The 14,365-nt window shown below is 39.5% G+C and overlaps 2 protein-coding genes across 6 annotated transcripts in view; both read left to right on the top strand.

Moving 5' to 3' along the window:
- IPO11 (importin 11) overlaps nt 1–14,365 on the top strand; it is a 108,998-nt gene that overhangs the window by 80,271 nt on the left and 14,362 nt on the right. The window lies entirely within an intron of this gene.
- LRRC70 (leucine rich repeat containing 70) lies at nt 6,242–9,415 on the top strand. Its single transcript, XM_076362247.1, has 2 exons — nt 6,242–6,368; nt 6,847–9,415. Exons 1-2 carry the CDS (start codon nt 6,320–6,322, stop codon nt 8,781–8,783), a joined length of 1,986 nt encoding a protein of 661 aa, XP_076218362.1. The 5' UTR covers nt 6,242–6,319; the 3' UTR covers nt 8,784–9,415.

Below are 14,365 nucleotides of genomic sequence, written 5' to 3' on the forward strand. Positions count from 1 at the left end.
GAAATACTAGGAGGAATCTGCAATATGTGAGATAATAAGAAATTTTGAGATAATCTGGATGATAATGAGAAAAACAAAAAAGGATTTTGAGGTCTGATAAGTTAACATTAATAAGGTGTCCACAGCACTGGATGTAGGTAGGTGAAATGAGATTAAATGGTCATGGATGAAGAGTTCTACAAGCGGCTGGCAGAAGTCTCACAATCGCTAGCCCTTATTCTCGTGGGGGACTTCAACTTCCCAGACGTCTGCTGGAAGTACAACACGGCAGAGAGGAAGCAGCCTAGGAGGTTCCTGGAGTGTGTGGAAGACAACTTCCTGACACAGCTGGTAAGTGAGCCTACCAGGGGAGGTGCCTCGCTCGACCTGCTGTTTACAAACAGAGAAGGACTGGTGGGAGATGTGGTGGTCGGAGGCCGTCTTGGGCTTAGCGACCATGAAATGATAGAACTCTCGGTTCTTGGTGAAGTAAGGAGGGGGGGCAGCAAAACCGCAACCATGGACTTCCGGAGGGTGGACTTTGGCCTGTTCAGGACGCTGGTTGAGAGAGTCCCTTGGGAGACGGTCCTGAAGGGCAAATGGGTCCAGGAAGGCTGGACGATCTTCAAGAAGGAAGTCTTAAAGGTGCAGGAGCAGGCTGTCCCTGAACGCCGTAAGAAGAATGGGCGGGGAAGACGACCGGCCTGGCTGAACGGGGAGCTCTTGCTGGGACTCAGGAAAAAAAGGAGAGTTTACCACTTGTGGAAGAAGGGGCAGGCGACTCAAGAAGAGTACAGGGATCTCGTTCGGTCGTGCAGAGAGGAAATGAGAAAGGCAAAAGCCCAGCTAGAACGCAATCTGGCCGCTGTTGTTAAAGACAACAAAAAAAGTTTTTACAAATATATTAATGACAAGAAGAGAGCCAAGGAGAATCTGCATCCCTTATTGGATGCGGGTGGGAACATTGTCACCGAGGATGAGGAAAAGGCTGAGGTACTCAATGCCTTCTTTGCCTCAGTCTTTAACAGGCAGACCAGTTATCCTCAGGGTATTCAGCCCCCCGAGCTGGAAGACAGGGACAGCGAGCAGGATGAACCCCCCCATAATCCAAGAGGAAGCAGTCAGTGACCTGCTACGCCACCTGGACGCTCACAAGTCTATGGGGTCGGATGGGATCCACCCGAGAGTGCTGAGGGAGCTGGCGGAGGTGCTCGCCAAGCCACTCTCCATCATTTATCAGCAGTCCTGGTTAACGGGGGAGGTCCCAGACGACTGGAGGCTTGCCAATGTGACGCCCATCTACAAGAAGGGCCGGAAGGAGGATCCGGGGAACTACAGGCCTGTCAGCCTGACCTCGGTGCCGGGGAAGATTATGGAGCGGTTCATCTTGAGGGCGCTCACAAGGCATGAGTGGGACAACCAGGGGATCAGGCCCAGCCAGCACAGGTTCATGAGAGGTAGGTCCTGCTTGACCAACCTGATCTCCTTCTACGACCAGGTGACCCGCCTAGTGGATGAGGGAAAGGCTGTGGATGTGGTCTACCTGGACTTCAGGAAGGCCTTTGACACCGTCTCCCACAGCATTCTCCTAGAGAAGCTGGCGGCTCATGGCTTAGGCAGGTGTACTCTGCGCTGGGTCAAAAACCGGCTGGACGGCCGGGCCCAGAGAGTTGTGGTGAATGGAGTTACATCCAGTTGGCGGCTGGTCACGAGCGGTGTTCCCCAGGGCTCAGTTTTGGGGCCGGTCTTGTTTAATATCTTTATTGATGATCTGGATGAGGGGATTGAGTGCACCCTCAGTAAGTTTGCAGACGACACCGAGGTGGGCGGGAGTGTTGATCTGCTCGAGGGTAGGAAGGCTCTGCAGAGGGACCTGGACAGGCTGGATCGATGGGCCGAGGCCAACTGTATGAGGTTCAACAAGGCCAAGTGCCGGGTCCTGCACTTCGGCCACAACAACCCCATGCAGCGCTACAGGCTTGGGGAAGAGTGGCTGGAAAGCTGCCCAGAGGAAAAGGACCTGGGGGTGCTGGTTGACAGCCGGCTGAACAGGAGCCGGCAGTGTGCCCAGGCGGCCAAGAAGGCCAATGGCATCCTGGCCTGTATCAGAAATAGTGTGGCCAGCAGGAGTAGGGAAGTGATCGTGCCCCTGTACTCGGCCCTGGTGAGGCCGCACCTCGACTACTGTGTTCAGTTTTGGGCCCCTCACTACAAGAAGGACGTTGAGGTGCTGGAGCGTGTCCAGAGAAGGGCAACGAGGCTGGTGAGGGGTCTGGAGAACAAGTCTTATGAGGAGCGGCTGAGGGAACTGGGACTGTTCAGCCTGGAGAAAAGGAGGCTGAGGGGAGACCTCATCACTCTCTACAACTACCTGAAAGGAGGTTGTAGCGAGGTGGGTGTCGGTTTCTTCTCCCAAGTAACAAGCGATAGGACAAGAGGAAATGGCCTCAAGTTGCGCCAGGGGAGGTTTAGATTGGATGTGAGGAAAAATGTCTTTACTGAAAGAGTGGTGAAACATTGGAAGAGGCTGCCCAGGGTAGTGGCTGAGTCACCATCCCTGGAGGTATTTAAAAGACGAGTAGATGAGGCGCTTAGGGACATGGTTTAGTGGGCATGGTGGTGTTGGGTTGACGGTTGGTCTCGATGATCTTAGAGGTCTTTTCCAACCTTAATGATTCTATGATTCTAAATGTTGATGTGTATACTACTCAAGTAGCAGGTTAGTAGCTGAATTACTTGACTTGCGGTCATATCTGGAGAATGATGTGGGCAGAAGGTGGTTGGGCAGAAGGTGGTAGGTATTTGAAAACAAAACAAGAAAGTTGTATCATAGCCCACCTGTGGAGAATAAAAGCAGAGGGAAGGAAGACCTGCAAGAGGAGGTCCTTGCTAAATACACATGGGAAGGCAGCAGATAGTTTCACTCTTACGAGCTCAAAAGAATAATTGCAGTGCTAAAAATTGGTTTTCCAGTTTCGTGAGCTTTAACATAATTTTGTAGTGATTATGAGAATGAGATCCCTCTTCAAAAATTGGCTTTAATACATTTTAAAGATGGGTAAATTCAGAACTTGTTTTTGAACTTGTTGCCTGATATTCTGCTATACATAAATTGGAGTGGGATGACTTATTTTATGCTAGCTAATATTCATAACCTGACTTATAATGGCTTTAATCTAACATGTATCAGTGAGAAAATAGAGGTGGTTTGGAAAGGCTGCACTGGGTGCAGTGCTTGTATGTTCTTTCGATTACTTTGACCTGTCATTTTATGCACAATTTGACAAATTGCTGTTGCTCAGACTTCATGCTTGTATTGACAAGGAGTCATTGTTAAACTAGATTTTAATATGTTAAAAAGCAATTACATTAGTAACTTTATCAGTTTTAGCGTATTAAGATAAAATTCACTTCAGGATTAAAAAATAATTTTCTTTGTTGCCATGTGAAGCTGTATTCAGATATAAACCTGGTATTTCTGTCACTGGAGAACAAAATTTGTAGTGAATGAAATATACCACTGTTGGAGCTGCCTAATCTTGTTTGAAAGAAATGTTTGGGGTTTTCCTGTTTAAGTGTTTTCTTTACAGTTTTCAGCTAGTAATGAATTTTATTGTTTAAGTACAAGCCAGTTTGAGAAATGCTGATCCAAGTTATATGTGTATCCCAGTCTTTTATGGTTTTCCCCAAAATGGTATCAGTTATGTGGCTGTTACTTTGCCTCTCCTTTTTAACAGATAATTGCTTTCAGATACTTTAACAGTGTGTACTATTAATGAAGCAATACCTGGAAATTACAATCCGATCAGATCTGCAGGCCTCCAGGTGCTGTATTTACAAAGTGCAAGACAGGACTGTCTCCAGATTTCCTAGTGCAAATTGAAAGGAGCTATGACCTGTATTAAGATTTTTTTTCTTCCTCATTTTGTACATGGGATCTGAGAATCAGAAAGGTCAGCGATGCGCTCAGAACACAGTGGCAGCTAGGGTTTGAGCAAATTTTTATGAATATTGATAAGGTACCTTTAGTACAAGACCACAGAGACATTCAGCTACTGGGCACCAGCTTTCATCTGTCTGGCCACTACTCTATTGGTTTCTTTACATTTCCATGCTATCTGATATCCCATAGAGCTTCAGCAATTCCTTCAGTCTTTCTAAATACATTAATTCTGGCATTTTTCAAAAAGGGACATCTATTAACATTTGTCTTTTAAAACTTTTTTTAGATTGAGACTTGCTTCTTTTAGCCCTGTGGGGTTGTTACACACAGCACATCTTGGAAGAAATAATTTTTAATTATTTCTTTACCCAAGTAAATGTCAGCATAAATAGGCTATAGGTAGTGAAGCTTAGGTAGGAGATAATTTCCTGTTTGAAGTAATTTTTCATCTTTGGTCAATCTCTGTTTTTTGCCCTCACCTGACTCTATTTGACCTGGATAATCTTTTTCAATTACTCTTACTGTTCTCTCCCCGATATCCGGGATACTTCCCTAATCATCCTGGGAACTGTTCAAAACTATGCAGTGTTTTCCCTTTAAGGAAATGACGTGCCATTTTATTTTACTTTCCTTTATGTCAACGATTATGTTAAATACTGTGAAAAATTAAAATGTGAAAATAAATAGTTAAATCTAAAGAACAATTAGTTTTCTTATTGTTTTAATGGTCTCAGAAAAAAGAACCAAATGTAGTTCAAATTCTGGGTTGTAACCGATGCAGTCTGTCTAAAGTGGCTAATGGACCAATTTTACTGGTCCTGCTGATTTCTTACTTTAGCCTAGATATTATAAGAGGTATGTCCTACTGATTTCTTACTTTAGACTAGATAATGTTACAGGTATTGACTCTAATAGAATTGAAGGTCATTAATTTTTGTCTTTTTTTTTTAAAAACATTCCCCTCCATCCCAACTCTGGGTAATTTTGGCCAGCTCAAGCTGAAAAATTGAAGGAGTATTTCTCTTGATATTGAATGTTTTACAGATTTCAAACATAAAAAGCTAGTTATATATGGTCAAAAACATTTTTTTGAAAACTTCAGAAATGTAACTTTCTTTTGGCAGAATTTGGAAGAAAGCCTCTTCAAAAGCATATCCTTGTCTATTCTGCTTCCTTTGCTCATGTGCTTCATGCATTTCAGCTTGGATTATTATAGACAAAGATATTTGGGTGGTATTTCACCATTTATGTGAACTCGTGCTTCCTGTGTGAGATTATTGTGTCCAAAGTGACTTGATTCTTCTGCTGTTGTGTCTCTTCCTTGGCTGTGGCTACTGATGGGCTTTGTCATCTTTGTTTTGCTGAGTGGAAGGTCTCTTTACAGTATAAATTATGTTTTTATAGTTACATTGCTATTTGTAGGCTTAATCTCTAATTTACTATCTCATTTTGTTGTTTGCCTTTTCGCCCTTTGATGATGTGACTGAACTTTGCAGGTATTTATTCCCCGTGATGGATAAACTGAGGATGTAATCTCTGGTACTTAAGCAAGGGGGATATTTATAGCACATGTTTGCACTAAGTGTTTATCTGCACAAGGGACACTGCAGGAAACGAAAGCTGTGGACCAAAGGTGTGGCCGTCAGAATACACATGGTGCTCTGTGGATAAATGGGCTTTAAAAAAGTGGCCTAAAGTGAGACTTAACAAGGTGCCTGCACCAAGTCTGAAATACAACAAATACGCAGCAGTTTAGTACCACATCATGCAGTTCTCATCTCTAATATTTCCTGGGATTGCTGACAGGGTGTGCCTTGCTGGAGTGCAGGAGGCACCGAGACTCTGCCCTCCAGACCCCCATCTTCTCCCTCTCTGCTGGGCCACTGGAGTGTGTGTGTGTGTGTGGTGGCAGCAGTTCAGCTCTGCAGACAGAGAGAACAGTGTAAGTGTTGCTATTGATTTAATAAAACATTTCGGATTCTGGCTGAAGGATAAAGGATGTACAGATAATGCAATAGCACTGTTACAAATAGGTACGCTTTATTCTAAAAGTTATACCTGACTTAGATAACACTCTTCTGAGGTCTCCTAGTTAAAAACAGTAGTTTAAAAAAAAAAAAAACAGCACCAGTTACAAACTAAGATAGTTTTTGGTTTTCTAGAAACAAATCATTGAGATTTCCTTTCCAACAATACTTCTGAAGCACAGATAAAATGGCTTCCTGTCCCAGGGTTTCCTGTATCCATGGCAACCTGACTTTAACCACTTCTTTCTTAGTTTCCTGAGCGAACAGTTGCAAATCCTGGGGCAAAATGTGAGTGCTCTAGTACGTGGCAATACTGCCTTTAGAAAGGTTTCACAGATGAGTATAGTCGGTCAGCTTGTAACTTAGTCCGATGAACTGCAAACAGCAAAATAACAGAAATAATGAACTTCAGATTTGGGGTAAGGAATTATTTTTATTTATTTTGAATGTAACTCAGCTTTGTAAAAGTAAAATTCAAATTATAAATGAGCTGCCAGTGAAAGGAAACTTGTTTCCAGTTGGTATTTCTACTTGGATGCTATTGAAACGTTTCCTAATCATTCTTAACCTATAAAAAATAGTTAATAAGCAGTATTTTGACTTTACTAGAAGCTGTTATTTTGGCAGCTTAGTTGCTTTTATGCTGCGACCAATTAAATATTTTCTGGCTAGGTTGGCAGTACATTTGTTTCATTGTTCAGTTACTTAGAAAATTTTTTCAGTGTAGTTCAAACTTATACTTAGTAAGTTTTATTTTTCAAATGCTTATTTGGCATCAAAGGAGAATATATAAAATACCAATCTTGAACGTAATACTTATATTTTAAAGACTGCACACGTAGAATCTTTAAACTTTTGAATTAATAATATTTATAAACTTCTTTTTATCTCTACTAGCGAAGTCAGAGATGAGTGAGAAGGCCAAAGACAGGGATATGTGTGGTCTGCAAAGTTCTCCACCCTGCCCGGGAGCATTCCTGTATATCCTTAATTGTTTTCTTTTGTTGCTGCTCCAGAAGGAGGCTCTTGGCTGTCCGTCTGCTTGCCAGCTCTGCACAGGGAGACAAGTTAGCTGTCGTAATTTAGGGCTCTCAAGCATCCCACGGAACTTTCCAAAAACGACGGTTCTTGTGTACCTCAGTGGGAATAACATATCGCGTGTCACTCCAAATGAACTAAGAGGCCTTCAGAAGCTTGCTGCACTCTACATGGATAACTCCAGTATTTTGTATGTGCACCCGAAAGCTTTTGTGGAACTCCCCAAACTGTGCTACTTGCATCTAAATAACAATAATATTAAACGCCTGGATCCAGGAATCTTTGAAGGTCTTTCCAATCTTCATTGTTTATACCTTCAGAATAATCAAATAGCATTTGTTCCCAGAGGATTATTTAGTGATCTCCTTTCCGTTAGATACTTAACACTTCAAAGAAATCGTCTCAATGTCCTTGGAAGTGGGACTTTCTTGGGAATGATAAGTCTCCAAACACTTAACCTCGCCAATAATAAGATTTCACGGATATCAGATTCAGCATTTCATCATCTTGAAAACCTTGCATATTTGTTCCTTGAAGGTAACAACTTAACACTTGTGCCATCGAATGCTATTGGAAGGCTCAAAAATCTTGAAAGACTTTCTTTGTCTCACAATCCCATTGGATCAATACATCCTTTTGCATTTAAAGGACTTAACAAGCTTAGATATCTGTCTTTGAAAAACGTAAAGCTAAAATGTATTGATGTAAATGGATTTTTTGGATTAAACAACCTTAGCCAGTTAATCTTAAGTTATAATGATTTAGAAAATATAAATTCCAGCACTTTTACTTTATTGAACAATTTAATGTATCTGCAGCTAGACAGAAATAAAATAACCAGTATTGGCGATGGTACCTTTGAAAAAATGGGACAGTCACTTAAAATACTCAGTTTAGCGTTTAATAATATTACAGAGTTACAACCTGAAGTGCTCAAGCCCTTAGTGTCTTTAACTCACCTACAAGTAAATTATAATCCTTGGAACTGCAGCTGCAAAATGCTTGGGTTACTTAATTGGCTAGCATCGTCTCCTATTTCTGTAAAAATTCATTGTCAGAATCCCCTGAGTATGCGTGGTAGACCTTTGCATTACATTAAGCAGACTCAGTTTGCAAACTGCAGTAGCCCTACTGCCAGCCCAGAAACAGCCTGGAGTCTAGGATCTGTAGGTGTCCATCACAGTGCTACCACTTTGCTGATGGCATGGCATAAGGGAAACAGGCACAACACGTTTGAACAGTTTGTCAATGCAGAAACTAATTATGTTGCTTTCTGGGAAGGAACCACAGCCACATCTGCTAACCTGTTGCCCTATGAAGAAAATGCTGCTGAAATTCCATCACAGGCAACTCCAGTATTATCAACATTACCGGTGCAAATACCAGCACAGATTATACCTGTTAACAGAACCGTAGAAGAAAAAGGTTTATTTCCAACAGATGCTGCTCCTGTGTCACTAAAAACATCCCTACTTTGTACACAACAGGTTGAAAAGCTGAATCAGGCTTTTGACATTTTACTAGCCTTTTTCATTCTGGCTTGTGCTGTGATCCTGTTCTTAACCTGTAAAATTATTCAGTTTAGGCAGAAACTAAAGGTGCTGGAAAACTCAGGGGAAAAGAGAATAGAATATTACGGGTTTTATCAGCCTGGCAGATACAACATAACTGACCCAGTGCAGTCTCTAACTCAGAATTCAATGAGGCATTCAGAACTGGACCAAATTAGGCTGCTCAAGCGAACAGCATCTGAAAGTCAAGCACAGGTCATATTGTTTGAGCATTCATCATTGTAATTTATCTCATTGGATTTGGTGTTAACTTTATTGTGATCTGAAATGTCAAGAAATCAAGAACTCAATTTTCTAAAAATACCTTCACTGATTAAAATCAACTGATTGATAGAATTTTGGAAAATTTGGGTTCTGCATCATCATTTGCTTCCTGATCGTTTTGAAGTTTATTGATTCTTATTAGATGTCATTTAAATCTGACATGGATAGGTATATTATCCTCTGTCCCTGTTGTAGGAATCTTTCACCTATAACACAAGTATACGTGGAGTATAAAGTACACATATTTATTTTTATTTTGCAGTACTTAATGGTATAAGTTTCTATAGAAATTTCACAGCTAACCTGAAGCTTGAAGCAAGCAAAACATCAGTTTTTAGCAGGATCATGAAGCCAAGAAATCTGGGGGAATTAGAAAAAAAGCAATGCTTCATGTATTCATTGTAATGCAGTTTCTACTCTGCCTCTATTAATCATCACTGTGGAAAAAAAAGTGAGCATATTTACATCTAGCATGTTCAAACTCTCAAGGAAAAGAAATTTAAAACAAAACAAATTTTATTCATATCTATGACATATTTTAATATATAAAGTTGTGTATTCAGTCTGTATAAAGAATATATTAAAGTGAGTTTTTTCTTAGTGTGTATCTGTATCATTTTATGATAATACCTGAAACTGGAGTTAATAGGGAAACCAAATTTCTATTGGATTGAAAAATTCACCAAGTTTATTAAGTCTAAGGTAATAGGCTGGTTAATTATTGTCAATAAAAGATACTTTGTCATCTATATAGTAATAATTTGAGGGACTTCTTGCTAGATGAGAGGTATAAACTGAAGAAATATTCTACACTTCAAATACATCATTCTAGATTAATTGCTGAAGATATTTACATATTTGTGGTGTATATTTGGAAGTGTCAGGTCAAAGTACGTTTTCTTAGTGAAGACCTAATTTTAGGCTTTATCTTCAAAAGATGGATATTATTTTACTATATAGTTTGCGTTTGTTTTGACTTTTTATTTCTATTTCAAATATTGATGTTCTGTTTGTTATTGTCAGGTTATGTCTAGTGTGTTGTAGCTTTATTTTCAAGCTGAATTTCTGTGATTTTTTTTCCTCATTGTTACTCCAGTAATTCAAACTTTATTCATATAAAAATATGTTCCAGATAGTCCAATCTTGTAAAATTTTCAGCTAGCTGAATGGGACTTACTTTTGTAGATACTGTTTGTCTTCTACAGCCCTGTGCCCTAGAGACTTCAACCACTTGGTTTATAAGCAACACAATTTACAGTTAGATCGTTTTGCTCAAGGAAGAAGGGAGAACAATGTTTTGCTAGTCTGTCCTCCATGGGATCGATTTAAGTTGTGTAGAAATATCTTGCTGTTCCAGGATCCAGCCTGGAGACTGGGGCATTCTCCAGACGAACCAGAACTGCCCCCAAGGTTCTTGTTCTAGCCTGCCTGCTTTCTGCTGGTGTAACTCATGTGCGTGGCTGTGTTGTGCTGCTCCCTATCATCCTGTTCGCCCATCTCCAGTTCATCTCCAGGAGTGACACATACTATCTGCTACCAGTACATATATAGACCTTGACTGCACTGTGTGGGTGTGAATGTGCAAGTCTGCCTCTGTTGTTGCTTGTTATGCGTCTCTATTGAATGTAATGAAATCTCAATTTACTATATTGTAATACTATATTTTACTGTAATTTACTGTATAATCGATCAAATACTTTTATGGAACACTTCATTCAGCTACTGGGGCAAAAGCTTAAACTATTTTGGATTGCTTGAGTAGAAACTTTTTTTATAATTTTCTACTTGTAGATCAGATGTTAAATACAATGGGTAAATGTTTTTAAGGAGGGAAAACATTGACTCTAATTCATGCTTAATTTTTTTTTTTTAGGTGGCTAATCCATTACAGTCTCTTCCTCTTTAAGCCATTTTTGTTACCTTCTGCCTCTCCTACATAATCCTTATGATAAGTGTTAAATTTGTTTTCATTTAATAACAGCTGCATAATCAGTGATTGCACAGTAGTAGGTTCTGCAGTTTTATGTGCTATATTTCTAATTTTTCAATTATATATGGATGTCTTCAGAAATAATGGACTTAAAATTCAGTGGAAGCTAGTTAACTAAGTTTTTTCATTGCTAGAAATGCTGCTGTGCCTTTGTTAGAGAGGAGTTTTGAGAGTGGGCAAAGGTTGAGACTGAACAAATCTAGTTCTCGAAGAATTCTGACAGGGGACAGCTCTGGTGTTTTAGGCTCTGATTTCCACAGCTGCTCTCTACAGAAAGAGCACAAGAGGTTCTGTCTAAAGGTGCATCCTTTCCACTGACAAGCTGCTGTAGGAGTTTTTTGCCAGGTATGAGTCTCACCATCTGTAGCGATGGAGCATGAAAGGAAACCGGTGCTGTCAGAGCTGTTTGTGCAAGGAAAGAGCTGGAGCAGTTGGAAGCCATCCTTTGGAGTGGAGTCATCCTCTAATAGCCAGCTTGCCAACAATTTGGATTAGACTAACAAGAAATTGAGAGATTCATTTTGCAGTTACGGGGGAAATGCCTTTCTTTTGCAGTTAGTAGCTTTTGCATTTAAATGTTCACCCTAGGAAACATCCTTTCATGTACAGGTGTGATTCATATGCCTAACTATTAAAATCATTAGAGAATACATCAGAAGACTTAACTGAGTCTGCCCTCATGAAGCAAAATGGCACTCTGTGGTCATCAAGTTTAAGGTCAGCCATAGGACTCCCCTGGAAATGTTGTCTTAGCTGCTACATTACTGTTTTAGGAGCTCCTTAGCACTGTGCAGCTCCTAAGGTGTGTGTGTGTGTGTAATAATGATTTACATTGCTCACAGTATATGCAAAGTAATCTCCATTTGTCCCTTTCCACCTCTTTCCTTGGCTAATGAGATAAGAATAAAGAATTAATTAATCTTTCTGAAATCTATTGTACACTAGTAAAGATACGAAATTAAGCTTTTCCCTTTTTTGGTGTTTACTGCTTCATCCTGGTGAACGTAGAAAAGCAGAAAAGATTTTCTCCTCTTCCTTTTAATCTCTAAAAACATATGTTTTTCCCATGCAGAATTTTTCCTCCTTCTCTGATAGGCTGAGGAAGATGCATAGCAGACATGGAGACCATTTTATTTAAATACCCCTAAAAATTTATCATGATAACGTGTTTTATTAAGCTGATGATAAAGCTTTATTTACAGTGGCCATCTATGTAATTGAAATCCGAATTCTGAATTTTTGCATAAAACCTCAGGATAATAAAAATGTTGAATAGATAGCTGAGTGTATTAGAAATGATAGAATGAGAAAAAATGAATATTACTTTTTTCAGAACAGATGTGATCTGTTTTTTCCATTGCAAAGCTTTTATTCTTTTATCTGACAAATTATGCAAACTTTGAAATAAAAGGTTTGAGATTATTCATGTACAAGCTGCCCTAAATGTTTGCTACATTTTGTTTTCATTCTGGGCAAGGTGAATTTTATTTACAGACAGCATAAAAGATCCTTTCTCTAATAAAAAATAATGTTAATATGTGTTAATTGCATCTTTGAAGCTGGGTTCTGGAGTGTTTTAGATCCTAACTAGTTTATAGAAGTTACAATCCTCTAATTCTGGGCCTGTCTTTTGATAATTTTTGCTGCATACCAAATGAGGTTTTGTACTGATAACTTAGGGAAACTGGGTAGTTATGAAACCAGTTATAACTTGATGCTGTTTGTTCCATTGCTGATCTGGATTATATGCCATTCAAGGGGGGAACTGCTTAAATGGTACCTCCCTGCCGAGTTAACAGTATTAAGTGTTCCGTTTTGAGAGGTCATCTAAATACAGTGTCCCTGTCTTTTCTGCATCTACTGATACGACTTTCTAATGTATTTCTTGACACAAGCAGGCTAATTTTAGTCTCTTTAAAAAGGTATTACGTTCATTTGCATGGCGCTCGCTCTCTCCTATGAAAATAAGGCCTGATGCATTTTATATTGCCATTGAACTTTAATTGAGGTTTCTTTTTTCCAAAGCACAATGAGCCTATGCTGTCTTTATTTTTCACCAGCATGTGTCTTGTATTCTAAAAATAGTCGCATTGTTTAATGATTCCATACTTGGTAAATATTTCGGTGAGTCTTTGGTAGGAAGAAACTTCATGTCCCATTTAAAGGGAAAAAAAAGGGGGAGAAAAGAGAAGGTATTAGCTTTACTGAAAGCAACAGTTAGCCCGTTTTGAAAGGTCTTCTACATTATTTAGTTTTCCTTTCCTCAGAAAAGGAAAAATTACCATGAATTTTCTGTCTTTTACTGAAGTAAGAGGTAAAATATCCTTCCTCATTTATGCCATAAAGTAAAAATATCCTCACCGAGTAAAGAAATTAATGATTTCTTTGTGTGCTTTGGAGCTAACTATCAAGAACAGTATTTTGGGTCTTCAAGCTTGGAAAAAAACCATAAAGTTAATGAGCACTATGCCTACAGTATTTATTTACATGTTGGTTAATTGAAGTAACCTCCCTGAATAGATTGACCATAATTAGCCCTGCAGCTGATGAAAAGGCTATGCCTTCATTGGGTCAAACACCTTTCTCTTCGCTCCCAATATAAAATTTCTGTGGCAGTTAGGGTTTCTTCATGCAGCTTGGAAGGAACAAATATAACTACTGGATAATGGATAGCAACCTGTATTATTAATTAAATAGTGCATACGTACAGGGCATAGTTTACTTCTCCAGGGTGCACAGTGTTTGCATTTGTTCTCTGCTGAATGCCCCTTGTCCTCTATTGACACAAATCTGAGGACAGCTGTTTCCTTTCTCATATTGGAAAATATTAACCACACTAATGGCGTTTTCCTAGAGATGTGTTTCAAAAAAGGTATGAGGCAAAAGAGCTTTAGTGGGAGGTGTGCTAGGTGGGAACCTCTGACTCGAGTGAAGAAACCTGTGCTGTCTCCGAGGGCTCATTCTGCAGGCAGTGCTCACTCTCTCTGCGGTGCTGTGTGGTCGGTAGGCTGTTTTGCTTGCTGTCTGCAGAACCCCACAGAGATTCAGTCTCGCAACATGTAATACTTTGCTGTTCTGAATGAGATGGGGAAGCTTTTTGCCAATGGAGAAAGTCTCTTTTAAAATCTGTACTTGGCAATAGTAATAAGAATAAGCCAGACAATGAAAATTGTGTCAATTTTCATTTTGTGGAATTTAGGAGTTTCAAGTTTCATTATACAAAATGCAGTTCAGATCCTGGCATTCAACAGTAGCTGAATAAAAAAGGGAACAAAAATAATCCTTTGGAAACAAAATGATCATGAGTTGAATCATAATCTTATCAAAACAAGTTTAAAATAAATATTTTATATGCTTAGTATTCTAACTTGATATGCATTTTTCCAAAGCATCCATTGCTATATAAAGTCTCTTTGTCATATACGTAAAACTTTGTTGTATGTCTGAGAAGAAGTTTTTCAAATGTAATAACTACTGTACAAGGAGCTACAGTTTATCCAGTTTTTCAGTTTTCATCCCCAATAAGGAAGTGAAAGAATATTAAGAAATAGAT

This window comes from Aptenodytes patagonicus, chromosome Z (genome assembly GCF_965638725.1).
Source record: "Aptenodytes patagonicus chromosome Z, bAptPat1.pri.cur, whole genome shotgun sequence".
NCBI lineage: Eukaryota > Metazoa > Chordata > Aves > Sphenisciformes > Spheniscidae > Aptenodytes > Aptenodytes patagonicus.